Raw genomic sequence first — 19,876 nt, 5'->3', positions numbered from 1 at the left:
AAAAGATATAGTTTGAGGATGAATTTGGAATGTTTAGAAGTTTGGAATCGAGAGTATAATTTGAGGATGAAGTTAGACCGTTCAAAAGTTTGGGACCAATTTAAAAGGAAGGCCTACAGCTTTGGTGAACCGTAAGCAAATGGAAGTTGCAAAGATACGTATTCAAGTAGCCAGGCTGTAGGCATGGTGTACGAAAGTGCTGTCGCATATGAATTCCATTTCAGTTCATTTTAGAGGACCCCCAAAGCAGTAAGACTGAAATTGAGCAAATAATTGGGGTCAATTTCTTAAACATCAATTTGTTTCTCTATATGATCAAAATTCCTGAAACCCAAAACTTGAAAAGACAAGGCAAGTTCCAAAATTCCCTTTTTGCTGCTCGATAAGAATACAAGTCAACAACAACAACAATAAACGAAGGCTAAGAGAAAGCCAGGGGAAAAATGGCTTCAGACGTGCCTTGTTGTGGGGCTGAATTCTCATTGTATCTGTTGATAATAGTGGGATTGGTGTGTTTTGCTGGATTGATGGCTGGACTAACACTGGGTCTCATGTCTCTTGGCCTCGTCGACCTTGAAGTCCTCATGAAGTCTGGCCGTCCTCAAGATCGTATCCATGCCGGTATCCTTTTCCCTAAACCCCTTTTCTTTTTAGCTGAATAGTTTGGAGTTTTCTTGTTTTCATTGTGTTGGTAGTTGGTTTCTAGTATTTATTTTATTTTTGAAGAGCTGAGGATTAAGAGGGCAATTAACTTTCGGAACTGAATCGACTCGGTGAGTCCCGCCACTCTGCACGGTGTGGATGCAGAAGGGAGGAGGCTGGTTGCTGAATTTAGAGTCTTTTGATGGCTGTGTTTTGGTTTTGTTTTCTCTAAATTCTTTTGATTATTCTGTTTTCTGAAACAGCATGTAGTAATAATTAGTTTCATGGAGAATTGGATACCTAGTTAGGGTTTCAGTAACCATTTGAGCTGATCTTATTGTCTTATAGTTGATTTTTTTCATTACACGTGTTTTCAACAATCAGAGGTTTTCTCTTCTTTTCTTTTTTGGCAGCAAAGATATTTCCCGTGGTAAAAAACCAGCATCTTCTTCTGTGTACTCTGTTGATTGGAAACTCTATGGCAATGGAGGTTACTACTTACTACATAAATTATTCTTATCATTTCCCCTCTTCGATGTTGTTACTTTTTCACTTACTTCTTTCTTTCCATGTAGGCTCTTCCCATTTTTCTGGACAAGCTTGTGCCTCCATGGGCTGCAATTTTGGTATCAGTGACTCTGATCCTCATGTTTGGCGAGGTTGGTTGTTAACATATTGAACTAGCCATCTTTTTGAGGAAGTTGCAGTATTCTTGTTAATATGTGTTTATACATCTGACTGCAGATATTGCCACAAGCTGTCTGCACTCGTTACGGCTTGAAAGTTGGAGCTGCAATGGCACCTTTTGTCCGTGTTCTTCTTTTTCTTTTCTTTCCAATTTCTTATCCTATCAGCAAGGTATAGTCATTATATGGAATTTCTATTATTTTGTTGTGAATATTGGTATTTGCTGTACCATACCATCATGTGTTTTCTACAATTATTAGGCATGGTTGAAACAAAGATTGATAGTATTTTTTTCTTGAAAACATGTGTCATGTTTTATATTTTGTTACTCCTAATAAATACCATGTGCTTTCAGGTTTTGGACTGGATGTTGGGAAAGGGACACGCTGCCCTATTACGAAGAGCAGAGTTAAAGACTTTTGTAGATTTTCATGGCAATGAGGTATTGATTTTTGAAGTTTAGGACCTTGTAGCATTCTTTTCCAGAACTTGTATGAATTTGTACAAGGAACATCCGCCTTGTGGCTTATGTTTAACTATTTCATGCATTCCTTAGATTTTCTTTATCTGTCAGTACATGTATGCTTGTTTTAGGCTGGGAAAGGTGGGGATCTAACTCATGATGAGACAACTATCATTGCCGGGGCACTTGAAATGACTGAAAAGACTGCCAAAGTTGCCATGACGCCAATTTCAAATGCATTTTCCCTTGATCTGGATACAACTCTTGATTTGTGGGTTTGCAGATTCCTGCGTATTGCAACCATAGGATTTTACTACTACTTTTATGTTCTAAGTTGTTTTTGTGTCTTAATCTTTGCATTTCAGGGAAACATTGAATAAAGTAATGACAATGGGTCATAGCAGAGTTCCAGTTTATTGTGGAAACCCAACAAATATAATTGGACTTGTTCTGGTGTGGTTTTTTTTCCCTGTATAAATTATCATTTTATGATAGTTTCTTGTAGGGTACTTTATATTTATTTTCCATCCATTCATTTCTATTTCTTGGTCTTGCAATGTGATTCTGACCTCTCATTGTCCGAATTCAATTCATTTTTATTGTTTATAACTTTGAGAGATTAGTTAATGAATATGGTAAAACAATGGCAGTGAGTTGCAGTGGGATAACCGAGAGCTACTGATAATGAAAATGGTTCCTGGACTTAAAAGAAAATTCAAACAAGTATATGCATTAGTAATTTGAGATTGAGCTACAATTGCTTGTTTATTTTATCAAGAATTCCTTGGATTGAGAGAATATCGTGCTGCCCCTTTGGAGCTTTGCTGAATGCCATAATTATCATGTTAACCATGCTGGAGGCATCTAAAAAATGCCCCGTCATTTGCTTGCCTGCTCCTATATCTAGAAAACAGTTCATATATTGATTCTGTTTCCCAGCCTGCTCCTCTAATTTTTTATTTTTTTTGGGTCTAAAAGTGCTCCCAGCAAAGTCATTCTCCTAATTTTATTCTATAATATAACTACAAGTATATTCATTCTCCTCTCTTCCACATGGCTTAACTTTAGTTTCATTTTTCTGTTTTCATATCTTTAATTGTAGATTCTTCTTACTGGTCTGGCTTGAAATATGCAGGTTAAAAATCTTTTAACAATTGATTCAGAAGGTCCAGTTCCGCTGAGAAAAATAATCGTAAGAAAAATCCCACGGTATAGAATCTCCTTTTTGTTAACGTACATCTTTTAGTTTCTAAATACTTTGCAAAGGTATCCCCTTTGGGGTATCCTGAATCAGCTTGCAATTCATTCGGTTTATTGCTTTTGTTTTCCCTACTGCAAAGGAGCTCAATATATTATTCTATGCTTTCTATTCACCCTACAGGGTATCAGAGGACATGCCATTGTACGATATTCTTAATGAATTCCAAAAAGGTCACAGTCACATCGCTGTGGTATATAAGGATCTCAATAAGAGCAAGGAAAGACTTGAGTTTAAGGACAACTGCAAGACGCGAAGAGGCGAACCTGAGACATCTAGAAAAGGTGAGAACATATGTAATACAACAGAATAATTCTCTAAAAAATATTACTTTTCCCTTCTCTTTTATTTTTGTTCCATTGATTTCATGCACAACACTTACCACGAGTTTTTCTTAGAAATGCCGCCTTTAAGAAACAAGCCCTTGTCAGTTCTCACTAATTTTCCTTACTATCCACATTATTAACTAGATAAGAACTTGTCATGATTGATTCTGTAAGGTTGATCGAGCTTAGCTTCATTAGGTTGCCTGATCTGGTTCTTCTGCAGTAAATATAACCTGTCCTGATTTTCTTCCAGATGATCGTAAGATTGGTGTAAGTAACCAAAAGTCGGGGCTTAATTTGGACTCGCAAGATTTTAAGACATCTGTGACTAACAGTGATGGAGGTCAGCAGGCAAAAAAGAGTCCACCATCTACTCCTGCCTTTAAGAAGCGGCACAGAGGTTGTTCATACTGCATATTGGACATTAAAAATGGCCCTATTCCTGAATTCCCATCTCATGAAGAGGTAGTTGGTGTTATCACCATGGAGGATGTTATCGAAGAACTTCTTCAGGTAAATCTCTGAACCTTTGAATACAGTGTCGGTAATGCAAAGAATGTGGAATCCCACATTGAGTGGGAAAAGGTTTCCCGGTCTGGTTGTGACCTGATAGCGAGGAACAACAACTGCCATTATGGTTTATAGGAATTATATGCTAATTTCTTTCGTGACTCTTGCTTATGACAGGAGGAGATATTAGACGAGACAGATGAGTATGTCAACATCCACAACAGGTAAAATTTCACCATTTCTCCGAGTTCACCTGGTATTGTATCTTGTATTCTTGTTCAAGATTAAATACTTTCTTTTGTGAGAATGGAAAGATTGAAGTGTTTAGTCTAGCATGGATTGGTATTTAAATAACTTGACATTGTGTCCCACGCAAATGCAAGTAGTGGACTATAGTCAAGTAACACAGACATCATAGACGTCAAAATAATGACTTGAACAAATTCTTGACAATGCAGGATAAAGATTAACATGCATGCGTCTCAGGAAAATTTTCCAAGTTTGAGTTCAAAACAACCATTCACCAATTGCAGTGGCATCCCAACCCCTGTGTCACCATTGCCATCCGGACATTATCCTATACAATCCCCCGTGTCCCCCGACTTGGCAACCCCTGGTCCTGCTCCAACCCTTTCAGTAGCTGGTGGTACTTTGAATACAGGTTCACCTGCTGCAACACTTCAAGTTCTGGGAGAAGAATCGTTAAAGGATAGGTGAACCTTCAGCTTCTTTTCCCAACATGACATGATAGTTAAATGCATACTAAGAAATAAAAACATGATAGTTACTCTGGTAAGAACCAACGACCGACCCTACTGCTGTATTGTTGATAAGATACATGCGATCATATAGAGAACGGCTGCTTGTCTTTTGGTTTCTTGTCTATGAACTCATTTATAGACATCATCCCATATAGAATTAAAAAGATAGATCATGATTGTTGACTAAAGCCGGTTTGCAATCTTCTCAGTAAACCTATACACTTTCGAATAGAATAGGATGAAGGTGGCAAGTAGAATTGGAAGAAACATATATACTTGTCAAATTCATGTATCTAATGCAATGCGTATAGTGCAAACAATATACAAATGAATACAATGTTGTGTTTCTCCTTTCGTGTCTGCTGCTATGTAAACAAGAATACGATATTTGTATTAAACATGTGGTAATGGTTCATTTTCATTACACACCAATTCTGCATTTATTAAGATTACAAGAACATAAGTAGATTTAATGGTTGTAAAATTGGTTATAGATAAACTCTGGATCTGCATTCCCTTGGACATTATGAATATATGAATTGTTCTTTTGCCTACTTGTTATTTTGATGAAATTTTAAAATTCTCAAATTAAATGAAGCCAAAATATAAGTTAAAAAATAAAGACATTTCAAATTATATGTATATTATCTTATGTTTTAAAATTTATATAGTCCATCAATTTGATCTTAATTTTAAAAAAATAAACTTGATTAATGAAAATTTCTATCAAATTGTTTATAATTTTATTTTATATAACTTAAAAATTAATACGTTTATGAGATTCAGACGTTTTATATCATCTTATTGATAAAAATTAAAAAAATGAATTTAGGGAAGATCAAATGCAAGACCCAAGGAAAGGCAAACACTTAGCCTAACTATAAAATTGTTATATGATTGATAAAAAAAAGTAATATTTAGTTTAAATTATGGTTGGAACTAATTATCAAACAAAATGGGGATAAATTTAAGAAAAAGCAAACCTAAAACTTGAGATAACTCAATATTTAATCGTTGGGCTAAATTACGTAACTGCTATATGGTTAACAAAATTAATATTCAGATTAAATTGTAATGGAAATTAATTATATATATAAATGAATTACAAAAATATTTTAATAAATAATGAAGAAAGCAAAAATGCTAAAACAAAAGTTTCATATTTCATGTTTGATTGGTTATACACCTCGAGTTATGTCGATTCTTTAGGGAGTGAGTTTAGACTAATTTCTAGAGAATAAACAAAAAATTAAAATCGATGAGAGTTTGTTTATAACTCAAACTAAAACTAAAACCAAACAATAAAATTAAGAGATATCAAGAGTTGCTAAATCTCTAGTTAAAGAAAATTACAATATAGATTGATCATTTTTTTTTTGAATTGTAAAGGATGCTATTGCAAAGAAATACTAGATGTGGAGAAAAGCAGGATCATAGAGGCCACGTTGAAGAAGAGGTATAATCTCTTGAGGAGGTACTATGTAGGTCTGAGCTCTTTCATTAGTATCAGCGGTAGTTTTTGCAAGGAAATCTGCTGCAGCATTTGCTTCACGTCGAATGAGGATGAATTCAATTTTCCATTGCTTTGAGATGAGATTTGCAATAGAGCGAACAAGAGCTATTGGATTGCAGTTAGCCATTGGCGAAGAGACAAGTTTAAGAGCTTCGGCACTGTCGGTTTGACATTGAAGGCGTTCGATATTATGGGAAAGCGCCAAATGAAGTCCTTCTAAAATTCCCCAAAGTTCATCTTGAAGAGGTGTTGAAATTTCAACCGGTTTATTGAAACCAATGATCCAGTCACCATTCATATTCCTAATGAGGCCACCCACCGAGCCGTTTGAGGAAATTTTGTGAACCGCTCCATTCGTGTTAAGAGTAAACCAGTTTGGGGACGCTGTTTCCATTGTATAAGTTCTGGTCGAGCAGTAACGGGGTTTGATGGGGTAACAGTCTTGGCGTCGATGATATAGAGGGACCAATTTTTGCTTAGGCAGAGGAGTTGGTCATTTTGGATAAACGAATTCGAAAATATGAATGAATTACTTCTCTTCCAGATCTGCCAGGTTATGGAGGAGACAAGAACCTTCTATGGGATTTTTGTGCCTGCAAGAAGTCTGTTTGATTCAAGGTTCATCATGAGCCAATCGGATGTGTTAGTGGAGAAGAAGTTCGATAGGGGCTGCTGTTGGAGAATCAGTTGCCAAAGTGCTGCAGTGTGCTGACAGTCACGTAGTATATGTAGAGTATTTTCATTAGCTAAGCCACAGATTTGACATAAAGGATCATCCGTAAGCTTCTTTCCACAGCGATTGACGTTCGTAAGCAAACGATCTTTATATGAAAGCCATAGGAAAGTTTTAATGCGTTCCGGAATGGTCATACGCCAAAGCTTTGTCCATTTTACGTCTTTAGGTTCCAAAAGATCCTTGGTTATAAGATCATAAGCAGATTTTACAGTGAACTCACCTTGTTTTCCTTGAGCCCAGCAACATCGATCCTTACCAGCAGTTAGATTAGAAGGTTGAATATTCATTAGATACGACATTATGGAGGGCTGGAGAGACTGCCAGAGTATATTCCAGTTCCAATTACCGTTTGGCAAGGTAGCTTCATGGACTAACATGTTGTCTTCAATAGTAGCGTGCTCGTGTTTCCATTCTACAAGACGTCCAAGTTTGACATCCAATTGTCATGCCAAAATTTGGTCGTAGTTTCGTCGCCTATGGACCAAGATAAGAAGCTGTAGAAATTATTCCATACTTTGGATAAGGACCTCCATAAGTGAGAACAACTCGGCCGGAATATAGAGGTGGGACAGTTGGAGAGCACCTTATACTTTTGGCGAAGAAGCTTAATGTAATATTTCTTTGTATCTGAGGCAATGGCGTAACAAAGCTTCATATGTAAGGCAAAGCAATATTATGATGTCGAAGCTTTCGAATGCCGAGGCCCCCATTATGCTTGGGTTGAGTTAAGATGTCCCAATTAACAAGAGAAATGCCTCGATCTTGCTTACTAGAACTCCATATGAATTACCGAACTAATTTTTCAATATCCTGACAAACTCGAGAGGGGAAGCGGCAAGTTTGCATGAAATACGTTGGGATAGCCATGAGCACGAAGTTAGTAAGGGTAATCCTTCTCGCAAAAGATAAGGTTCTAGCCGACCACCCATGAAACTTTGATTTTATCTTATCAATAATGAAGCTGTAGAATTCGCATGTGGCTCGTTTGTGCATAACCGACATTCCAAGATAGACTCTCAAGTTATGAACTTGCTTGATGCCGAGATGGGAACAGACTGTATTTGCTGATTCTACACTTGTATTGGGCGAGAAGTAAATATGGGATTTGAGCTTGTTAACTTTGTGACTCGAGTAACGACCAAATTCCTCCAGGATATCGTCAATTAGGATTGCTTGCGCTGCAGTAGCTTTGGCATATAACACTAAGTCATCTGCAAAGAATAGATGAGTGATAGGAAGACCTCCACGTACTAGTTTAAATGGTTTCCAAGCGCCCTCTTCAGAGGCAAGGTGAATGCGATGTCCAAGTCTTTCCATGGTAAGGACAAAAAGGTAAGGAGAGATTGGATCTCCTTGCCTAATTTTGCATTGTGGTTTAAAAGAATTGCTAAGTCCTCCATTAAATTGAACCTGCATAGAAGAAGATGAGATGCAATGTAAAATGAGACGTATAGTTGCCAGTGGAAAACCTGCTTCATAAAGTGTATCGGCTATGAAGTCCCAACGAAGACGATCAAAAGCTTTTTCCAAGTCCACCTTTATCGCCATCCAACCTTCTTTGTCTTTCTTTGTTTGCATGGAGTGAATAACCTCCTGGTTAATAATAATATTTTCAGAGATGCTACGACCTTGAATAAAGCTAGTTTGGTTAGGCGCGACAAGTCGAGGCATAATTTGTTGGAGCCGCTTAACAGTAATCTTAGTGACCAATTTATATAAGACCGTACAAAGACTGATAGGTCGAAAATCTTTGAAGTTGGAAGGACTTGGGATTTTGGGAATGAGGGCAAGAATAGTTTTGTTCAATTGGAGGTCAATATTGTTACCACTGAAAATGCTTTGGATCGTAGAGCAGACCGAAGTGCCAACAATGTCCCAATATTTCTGAAAGAAGTGTGCATGCAGTCCATCAACTCCTGGAGATTTAAGAGGAGCCATGTCGAAAAGAGCTTCTTTCATTTCCAATGGATTTGGTAGTAATTCCATATTTTGCACTAACTCAGGAGGCAAAGTTGGGAAGTGCCCCGAAACAGGATAGGTTCCATGCACCTCATCATGAAGTGAAAATAATTTCTGGAAGTAAGAGCTAGCTTCTTTCCGAAGAGTATTAATATCTGAGCACCACTCTCCAGTTGAAATTTGAAGAGAATAAATTCGATTAGCCCTCCTGTTGATAATGTTTTTTTATGAAAATAAGCAGTGTTCCTGTCGCCAAATGATATCCAATTTGAACGAGATTTTTGCTTCCATAGTAGCTCCTATTGATCAAGGATTAATTCAAGTTCAGCTTGAAGTTTGGTCTCAAGATGTGAGAGATAAGAACTGTGTTTTTTATCAATATATCGTTGGATGCCTTTTAGTCGTCCCATAATATTGCGCTTGCGATGAAAAAGCTACCCAAATGTGTGGTGATTCCAATGTTGTGATGCGCTACTGAATTTAGAGATGGCATGCGTAATTGGGAGAGAAGAGTCCCAAATATCAAGCACAAGTTTATGGAAATCATTATGGAGAGTCCATCCCGCAAAGTATCGAAACTGACTTTGCTGCCGCTTATTAGAGCTTTTACCAATGGAAAGTAAGAGGGGTCTATGATCGGACTTCATTCTGAGGAGGTGGTAAACCAGTGTATCAGGATATGCAATAAGCCATTTATCATTACATAGACTTCGGTCTAGGCGAACAACACAAGGTCCTCTATACCAGGTGAAGTCGGGTCCTTGATAAGCAAGATCATGTAGACTTGAATCAAAGACAACATTACTGAAGTCTTGATCTGAGGATGGGATTTTAACACAACCTTTTCGATCATTTGGAGATAAAGAAACATTGAAATCGCCTAAGATAATCCAAGGCTCGGTAATATGGTTGGAGAGCAATTGGAGGTATGACCAAAGAGTTCTCCTTTGAGCAGAATTTGGACTTGCGTAAACAAAGGTGACAAGAGCGGAATGGTTGTTGGACTTACAGTGGATCCTGCAGTGAACAAATTGAAAGTGACTGAAAAGAACATCAACTTTAATGTGATCATACCAACAGATCCAAATACCTCTAGAAAAACCATCAGCTTCTACTCTAAAAGAGTTCGGAATTTTGTGTTTAGAAATAGCTTTGTCAGCAGCAGAACTGCTTATACGGGTTTCAACGAATCCGAAAATATCGGGTGAATGGTCTCGCATGTATTGTTGAGCAACACGATTGAAATTCTGGTGTCCACAACCTTGAGCTTTCCACATAAATATATTGAGATACATAAGTAAAAGGTAGTGTGGAGAGAGAAGGCAAAAGAGCTCATTATTATATCATAGTCCCGGTTTCTTTGCCAGTTGCAGGAGGCACTAGCGCTTCTGTTGGGATGCGAGGATTATCTCCATCTATTAGTTTCACAGCATGGTGCTTGTTCGGGTCAAGATTCTCAGCCAAGTTCAATCGTGGTGAATTGGAGGAAGAAACTCCATTAATTTCATTACGTGATCCTTGCATGGGGGCTTTGCTAACTGCATGCAATTTGGTGGGTTTACCTCCGAGATGAGCTTGCTTCTTGGGGCTGTTAGGGATAATTGGGGTTTTCTTTGGATTTGCTAGAGCCTTGTCCTTCAATTTTTTTTTTTATAGGAGTACTCATTGGTTCAGTCAATGGGCTAGGTTCAGCGTTTAAAGGCAATGCTGATGATGGAATCGTGGGTTCCGCTTCGGTCACCTTAGATTTTGGGTGATTTTCTTAATTATTAGGGACAACTTCAAAAATGGGATTTGATTTTGCTATGATGGGGCTGGAATCATGGACCAATTGCCTTGTAGGATTAACATTCCTTGAATTTTGTTTTTTCCTTTCTACGAGCATCCAAGGCCCGAATGCTTCATCTGAGGCTGAGTTGTCGGAAGTCAGAGGCTGCGCAGGAGGAACTTCAGTCATTGGTTGAACATCTTCCTGCGCTGGTAGTTGTGGATAAATGTCCTTGTGGTGACCGTATATGCCACAATAAAAACAAACAGTGGGAAGTGATTCGTACTCTATAATTTGAAGGTGGCCATTGATAAGGAGTTTGGATACTAAAGGTCGATGAAGATTGAGGCTAACGGCTAGGCGCGTAAATCGCCCCCTACAACCATTATCCGTTTGGAAATCAATTTTGATCACAGAGCCAACCTGATTTCCAATTGCTTCAATGAAACTCCTTTTGTATAGAGTTACTGGGAGACCTGACAATCGAATCCATGCCATGAGACGGCTAAGATAATCTTGATTCGACTGAAAGTCAATAGACCATGGCTCAACTGTTAAGTAATGCCCGAAGATAGTCCAAGGTCCTTCTGTGAGTACCTGTAAATAGTCACCATAATTGCTGAACTTCACAATGAAGTAGTCGTTCTCAATGTCTATGAGTTTGAGAGGGAAAGAAGGCTTCTAAATCTCGTATATGTGGTTGTGTAGGGTATTGTAACCCACTCTTCGACCGAGCACTTTAACTATGAGTGTTAAATCCATGCTTTTAATGGCAAGAGATTGGACTCGTTCGGAAAAATCTATGGTTGGGACCCCATTAGAGGAGCCAAGGGTGATATCCTCTTCAAGTAGTTCGATATCATCATCATCAAGATCAATCGTTTTTGAATCCGGTTGGGCAACACTGGATTTTGTCATGGCGTCCTTATAAGAGATAACAGGTGAGGAACCACCACACTCCATCAGAGAAGCGACAGTATCGCTTGCTATGGTTGAGGGATCTGGAGGGTCTTCATCCTTACATCTTTGTTTTTTAGGGAGTCTGGTGTCGGCGGAGAAAACTTTAGATGGTTTCATTTCTTTTCTTTCACTCGAATCCACTCTTCCTTAGATTGATCATTAGTTAGCAAGTAAATCTCTAAACTTCTTAAATAGGTTGGTTATATCTACTCGAGACATTTTAATAATTTAAAATAAATAGCGAGATTTAAAATTTGGTTTAATATCTTTTTAGATGTCAAATTCAGCACGCAAATATATTTTTATGTGTTTGATGTGTTGATATTATAGTAGGAGAATAATTACGATGTTTGATGATGATTTGTGGTCGATTTTTCTCATCTAAGCATGGAAATTCTATATTTTAGCTCATAATATTTGATATCATACGAATGTAGTATGAATATTTGGTTATGAGTACCGACAATCATGGGTAAGTACCAATAATGATAGGATAGTATGAAAACTAAATGTACTTAATTGAAATTTGGCGTTTCAAATGAGTTTTTCTTTATTTACAAATTAGTCCTTGATTCTTAAAAGTGCAATTAAGGTTCAATTTTAACTCATGTAACAATAAAAATTTCAACAGTAAACTTATTTTGAATTTAACGTCATCATTAAACTATAAATTTGAAGTTTCAAATTAATTAATAAAATTATTAAAGATTTTCAGTTTAATCCGTAAAAAAAACTTGTTTTTACAATTCACATTGAATACTAACCTCGTTTTAATTGAAATTTTCCCGTAATACTATTTTAAATATATATAAATTGATTGGTCAACTTAGAATGAGGTTTTCTAATGTTATACAAATATTGATTTCAAAATAATCATTTTGTCATGTTAATAAAATTGGTTAAGTTAATGACCCGAATACATTAGTGTGATGAATTGGTATATGTTGTGGAACCGATACCATAGACACCAAATAGTAAAAATCACAGTCCAAATATGCTTTAACTTTCACCAAACTTGGCCTAAATTATATGGCAACATTTGAATAATGAAATGACATATCAATAATGCATCATAACATTAATTTCACATAAATCAAAATAATACCATGTTTACATAACCACCATTCTAAGATTTTTTAGTAAGATATTTACACTGACAAAAATCGATGACTTGCAACTCTTACATGTAATCTCGATCCTTTATGTATAATGATATCCCTAAAAGCATTAAAACACGTAAAGTAAACTTATATAATTTAGTGAAGTATATAACTTTAGTATCTTTAACCATAAGCATAGAAATGGACATGTATAACATCATGTCAAAACATTAAATATAAGTCGAATTGTACTCTTACGAATAATAGATATGTGAATCCTGTCGTCACTGTCAATAATGCGTATGGCATAGAATAATGGGTAATCCCTCTATCGCAGCCATGAATATAAGTCTGACCAAATTATCATCTCTTGTCCGGTGGCAAATTTAGAAATTAAATAATGGGGTTCAAAATTTTAATATCCTATTCTAAAAAAAATTGGGTATGCAAATTTCCTTATTTTTTTCTATTCCCATTAACATAAACTAAATTTAACACTTTTCTTAAAATAATGGGTGTACAATGACTCTCCTAAGGAGCCATGTACATCTTCCCCTGCTCTCGTCACTAATGAGACTAAAGTCTAAACAATACTCAAATTAGCGACTTTCAGGATATAACAATACACCCGGTAGAAACACTATAAAATGAATGAAGGCATCTCAACGCTAGTATACATTGCGGGAGATATTAGCGTTCTTAGAGAAACAATGGAAAATACTCTTGGAGAGTTCTAATGCTAAAGCGAAGGAAGTAGAACTCCAATGTTTGTGTGCATCAGAAGCACTACTCAATATATTAAAAAGGAGATTCTATCAATACCTATGTGAGAAGTAGTTAAGTTGTAAGTGTCATCTCATTTAAAGTGTAAATAGTCTCATCATATCATATCTTATCTTATCTTATCTTATCTTATCTTATCTTATGTAAGATAAGTGTAATACCCCAAATTTTTATTAGTGACCAAAATATAAGTTTTGAAAGTTTAATGACCAAAATATAAAAGCGGGAAAAGTTTAGGGATCTAAGTAATAATTTTCCAAATATAATTTATATTCTATAAATGGACAATTTATTCTTGAGTGTGGGGTTTTATTAAAATCAGATTCTTGATCTGGAATTTATGTTGAAAACTAAAAAGGGTTAAAATCCAACAAAAAAACGGTAAATCGGATTGAATAGAAATTCCGAGAAACTTGAAGGATGATAAATTAGGCTTAAAAGTATTACTTCAACATGCTAAAATGATGGAAAATAATATGGATCATTGGATTTGAAGATTTATTTCCATGTTAAATTTGGATCGTTGGATTAAAGTGGCAATATTACAATTTTTGGAAAGTTGCTTGGTAAAATTGGAAAAAGGGTAAAATAATTTGTTCATCTTTGAATTTGGAAGATGATAAGGTTTATGTGCATGGTATTAAGGTAATTAGCAACTTTCATTAATGGCAAAATGGACATTTCTCATTAAATGAATATTTTATTCATTTAATCCTAAATAAAGGTTAAATTAACATGAAATTACATGAAAATTTCATGAAACTTAGGCCATTTTCAGCTCCATTTCGTGCTCCCCATGACCAAGGTAAGAGAAATTTTATTTTTCATTTTTGAGCAATTTCCTTTGGATTTTGGATTATGCCGTGAAATAGAAAATTGTTTTACACAAAAACACTATCATTTGGTACAAATATTGCATGCTAATATTGTTTGCGTTCAAAGATCCCAAATTTTAGGGTTTGTGTTCACACTAGGGTTTATGAAATTAATGAAGTATTTTGATGTTTTTGAGGTTGTAGAATCATATACAAGCATGATTGTTGATTAAATCACTTGTACATGGCTATATAAGCCTATGTTGATTTCGACCAAACCGTGGCTTTTGGGGAAAGATGTATTTTGATGAAATTCAGTTAGTTGTTTGATTATAGAGGTCTTGAAGTATTAAATAGAGGTTGATTTCATGCTTGAATCAAGTTAAAATCATGAGAAAAGTAACCCTAAAGCATTCGACCATGAGGTAAAAGGGTAGGAAAAATTGTAGAAAAATTCACATGGCTTAGAAATGATATTTTGAAGGTTCTAAAAGCCTTAGAAAAAAAATTTGGGCCAAAGTGAAATTTTTCAAAAGTTGAGGGACCTAGTTGGCAATTTTGAAAATTTATGGTTGATTGTGTAATTACTCAAATATTGATGTACAATACTGGAAATTAATGTTTGAGGGCTGAAATTGAATTTAAAATGTGAAATTAAGCCATTTTGGAAAGTTGGCAAAGTTTAAGTACAAAATGGTGAATATTGATAAAGTTAGTGGCTTAAGTGGTAATTATGGTATTGTTGAGATATTGGATGTAAGTTTAATGCTGGAAATTTATTGGGCTTATTTGGGCTTAAATTGAAGAATTTATGATAAGGGCTCGTTATAAATAAAAAGGAAAAATTAAGATAAATTTTAAAAGAATTAAAAAATAATAGTAACTTTAATTATTATTATTTTTGTAAAAATGTTAGTAAGGATACTAACATTGTATTTTATATTTGTATGTGTGATTATGGATGGTTGTAAAGATCGTGATCAAATTCGTGATGCAAGCAATCAAAAAGGCAATGAAAAAGTTCAAAAATAGTTGGACTTTATCAGTAAAGCATAATAGTGAGGCATACTAGGAAAGTGCATTTATTATGTACTTATATGATATGAGGACGACTTGCGATGAGTCAACCTCGAATATTTTTATAAAATTATGTTTTACCGTATTTTGAAATATTTTCATAAAGTTTATGAAAATGATTTTTACGAATGATTTTAGGGTATGAAATGCCCTAAAACAAATGGATGTGTTTCATACAAATTATTATTTATTGATAGTTTGGAATAAATGTTTAACTTGCGATTTGAATTTTAAAGACTATTGTATGTACATGGAAAGTTATAGGTGCAATAATAATATCATTATTAGGTGGTATTGTAATAGTACTTTGTGTACTTTAGCACTATATATGTAAGTGGCATACTTGGTGTGAGATGGATATCTATTGATTCAGAAAATGCTTATTGCATTTTCGTAAGAGTACTTTGTGTACTTGGAGTAGTACTTTGTGTACTATTACAAGAGTACTTTGTGTACTTGTAGTAGTACTTTGTGTACTATGGCACTTTGTGTGCAAGAATGATAGTCTTATGGGATTTAGACTTTCATAGTTGAGATGGAAAATGTTTCAACTGCTCGAGAATATTTTCAATGAATCCGAAAAATTTATACATATTACCTCAATGATGAAATAAGGAATTTTAAAATAAAGGCATTCTATTCAACTTGATATCAAGTGATATGCTAACGGTAAACCCTATGGGTCATGGTGCAAGTTTGAGTCGGACATATAGTAAATATCCGATAAAGATTCAAGGGGTTATGTTCCTGGTAAATCTGATGGAATTATCATTTGACGAGTTTAAGATCATATTGGGCATGGGTTGGTGTCTCCATATTATGATTGGGTTGTTTGTCGCAAGAAGAGATTATTTCAGAAAGATATGAAGGATTTGGAAATTATAGTTATTGGAGAAAAAACAAAATCATCACTGAATGTGATATCGACAATAAAGGATATATAGCTTTTCTAGCTAATGTGATAGATACTCAAGTATCTGAAGTAAGATATTATGATATTCCCACAACTCGGGAATTTCTAGATGTCTGTTTCTATGGTTTCGTATCGAATGGCTCAGATCGAGTTAAGAGAACTAAAGGCTTAATTACAAGAGTTGCTTGATCAAAGTTTCATCAGACCGAGTGTTTTACCTTGGTGAGTACCTGTGCTGTTGGCGAAAAGAAAGATGAATCTATGTGGTTATGTATAGATTATCGACAGTTGAATAAAGTGACAATAAGAATAAGTATTTAATTTTGAGGATTGGTGGTATGTATGATCAATTGGAAGGTGCAACAGTGTTATCTAAGATTGATCTTCAGCCTAGATACCATCAATTAAAGATTAAAGAGGAGGACATTTCTAAGATAGCTTTTCATATGTGGTATGGACACTACGAGTTGTGATGATGCCATTAGGTTTGAGTAATTCTCTTGCATCATTTATGGATTTGATTAATCGAGTGGTCCAACTTTATTTGAATCAATTTTGGCGACTCTTTGAAAGAGAAATTAGTACGCCAAGCTATTGAAATGTGAATTCTGGTTGACAAAAGTATATTTTCTTGGCCGTGTTGTTTCGGCAGATGGTATAAGAGTAAACCCTAAGAAAATTAATGCTATAAAGGATTGGAAACCCCAAAGAACATCTCAGAAGTTTAGAGTTTCTTGGGACTTCCTGATTACTGTCGAAGGTTCGTGAAGAACTTTTCGATGATAACATCACCGTTAACCAAGCTTTTAAGGAAAGATGCGACTTTTATTTGGATGGAGAAGTTCCAAGAGAGTTTTGAAACGCCAAAGGAGATTTCAACAGAGGCACCAGTTGTGATATGTGCTTATGCAAGAAGGGAAAGTTATGTCCTATGCCTCGATACAGTTAAAGACTCACAAGATGAATCACCCAATGCATGATTTAGAGTTGGCAGCGGTCGAGTTTGCTTTAAAGATTGGTGCCATTATCTGTATGGAAAAAGTCTAAAGTACTTGTTAACTCAAAAAGAGATAAACCTGAGACAGAGAAGGTTGATAGAACTTTTAAAGGAAGATGGCACCTTGATTGTCGAGTTAGAGTTAAAGCTGTTGTTTTAGATTGGATATGAGAATTACAAAAGAAAGATGAAAATTGCTTGGTAAGAATTGTGTAAGTAGAAAAGGGCGAGATTAAGGACTTTGAGGTCAGGTCTGACAGATGTTTATACTATCGTTGGAGACTTTGTATTTCCGACGATGAAGAACTAAAGAAAGATATTCTTTTTGAGGCATTATAGTCCGTTCACTATGCATTCAGGTGGAAATAAGATGTATCAAGAAATAAAGAGTCGATATTGGTGGCCTGGCATGAAAAGAGCTATCACGAAAATTATGGCAAAGTGTCTGACATATGAATAGGTGAAAATTGAACATCAAGTGCCTTCCGTATTGTTGCAACCGATCTAAGTTTTTGAATGAAAATGGGAACGAGTCACTATGGACTTTGCTACAGGGCTACCTTTGAAACCTAGCAAGAAATATTCAATATGGGTGATTGTTAATAGATTGATCAAGACATCTCACTTTATTCATGTTCGGACAGATTAATCGATTGATAATTTGATGAGTTATACATAAAAGAGATAGTCCGACTACATAGAGTGCCTATGTCGATAATATTTGATAAGGATCCAAGGTTTATTTCGAGATTCTAGTAATCATTGCACATGACCTTGGGTACTTGATTGAATTTCAGTAGGCTTATCACTCATAGATGGATGGTCAATCGGAGTAGACCATTTAGATATTGGACAATTTGATAAGGGTGTGTGTGATTGAATTCAAAGGATCATTAGAAAAGTATTTGCGTTTAGAAGAATTTTCTTATAATAATAATTATTAATAGAGTATCAAGTTGGCTCCGTATGAAGCCTTATATGGGAGGAAGTGTCGAGCACCATTAAATTGGCTTGAGCTAAAAGGTCGAGATCTATCTGGCCATGACTTAATAAAAGAAATGGAAGATAAAATGAATGTAACATGCTAAACATCAGGTCAGTGACCAAATTGTAAAATATTAGAATTTAGTGACTTAATTAGATAAATTAAAAGTTTAGGACTTATCTGAAAAATGATTGTGTAGGATGGATATCAAAGAAAGGAAAGTTGAAAGGGTAAAAAGGTCTTTCAGCAAGGAAATGAATTAAAAATTCAGTTATAGGATTTTTATAACACGTGCAAAGGGATTTTTATGGAATTCAACTCCAGAAATTTCTCTATTCTTCATCTTTCTCTCATTCTTCTTCTCTGTGAGCTACTTAGTAAGGTAAGAACTCCTTTAGTTGAATAACTCTTGTAAATTAGATATACTTTAGATTCTGGAAAGGTTAGGAAAACTTAAGGAAGGTTTAAAGTAGTTTAAAATCCAAATGATAGTAAGTTATGGATAATTGAAGGTAAGAGGTTTTTAAGTGAAAATTTGAATAAGAGGAAATAAATGAATTTGGAAGCTGGATTTGACTTGTCATAAGTTTTAATAAGGAGTAATAAGTGTAAGAATTGAGTTTAGAATATGTTAAAAAGTTAACAAGATTATCGGGTTCAAGAATTTGAAGGAGATATAAAAGATAATGATGTTCTATATAGATATAAAATGATTTAAATAAGTATAGTTAAGATTAGTGGCAAGAAGTGAGTTCAAAATAGAAGATTTAGGTGAAGTGTTGATGATTTTTGGGTGAAAGAAGTATGTTATGCGTGGTTGGTATCAATACTAGATGAGTTAGTATCGATACTCATATCTATTATAGGAAACAATATTGTATAAGTATCGATACTGCATAAACAATATCGATACCATAAGGCTATTATAGAAAACTTCTTCATAAGGTATCGATACAAAAAGGGTATTATCGGTTCCATGGGTACCGATACTATAAGGCAGGTATCGATATCAATTTTAGAAATAGAATTTCAGAATCGGGAAAGGGTATCGGTACTCAAGCACGGTATCGATACCATTATAAGGGAAGTATCATACTGTATCTTGGGGTACCGATACTACTTAAAAAGGGAAATGTGAATTATGTCTTTTAGATAGCTTGGGTTATTGTAAATCTATTCATAATGTTTAGGATTCTGATAATTGTCTCAAAATTATATTTATGTAGATACCGAGCATAAACAAGTTTTGGATCAGTTGACAAGTAAGATCGATCGAGGAAAAAACAAAGAGATATAGGTGTTTCTTGAAATAATGAGGCTAAGTTGAGTGCATACTTGTAACATATATATAGTGTAATATGGAAATTTGACTTGTGACAAGTCTATTTCCGATATAATTAGTATATGATCGCATAAGTAGAAGCATAATCATGAATGGTATGGTGTAAACATGTCTTGATTGCATTACATGATATGATGTATGACATGAACTCATATGATATGCATTATAAGACAATGATCTAAGTGATTATGTATGAGAAGTTTACATGAACTATGTGATAAAAGCTATGAACTTATATGTCTATGAGATATATAATATGTGAATTGTGAAAAGCCCATGTT

The 19,876-nt window shown here is 35.1% G+C and overlaps 2 protein-coding genes across 2 annotated transcripts; one reads left to right on the top strand and one right to left on the bottom strand.

The window, feature by feature from the left end:
- Window positions 1–443: 443 nt before the first annotated feature.
- LOC120183505 (DUF21 domain-containing protein At1g47330-like) lies at window positions 444–4,995 on the top strand. Its single transcript, XM_039188185.1, has 12 exons — window positions 444–621; window positions 1,056–1,132; window positions 1,218–1,301; window positions 1,387–1,500; window positions 1,685–1,771; window positions 1,924–2,063; window positions 2,158–2,245; window positions 2,928–3,001; window positions 3,174–3,334; window positions 3,630–3,889; window positions 4,064–4,110; window positions 4,345–4,995. Exons 1-12 carry the CDS (start codon window positions 444–446, stop codon window positions 4,601–4,603), a joined length of 1,569 nt encoding a protein of 522 aa, XP_039044116.1. The 3' UTR covers window positions 4,604–4,995.
- Window positions 4,996–6,056: 1,061 nt separating this feature from the next.
- Window positions 6,057–6,554, bottom strand: LOC120183949. Its single transcript, XM_039188541.1, has one exon. It carries the CDS (start codon window positions 6,552–6,554, stop codon window positions 6,057–6,059), a length of 498 nt encoding a protein of 165 aa, XP_039044472.1.
- Window positions 6,555–19,876: the final 13,322 nt, after the last annotated feature.

Source organism: Hibiscus syriacus, unplaced genomic scaffold (assembly GCF_006381635.1).
Source record: "Hibiscus syriacus cultivar Baekdansim isolate YM2019G1 unplaced genomic scaffold, ASM638163v2 tig00003725_pilon, whole genome shotgun sequence".
In the NCBI taxonomy this organism is placed as follows: domain Eukaryota; kingdom Viridiplantae; phylum Streptophyta; class Magnoliopsida; order Malvales; family Malvaceae; genus Hibiscus; species Hibiscus syriacus.
Note: the sequence above shows the minus strand (reverse complement) of the source record. Positions and strands in the feature narration are given on the sequence as shown.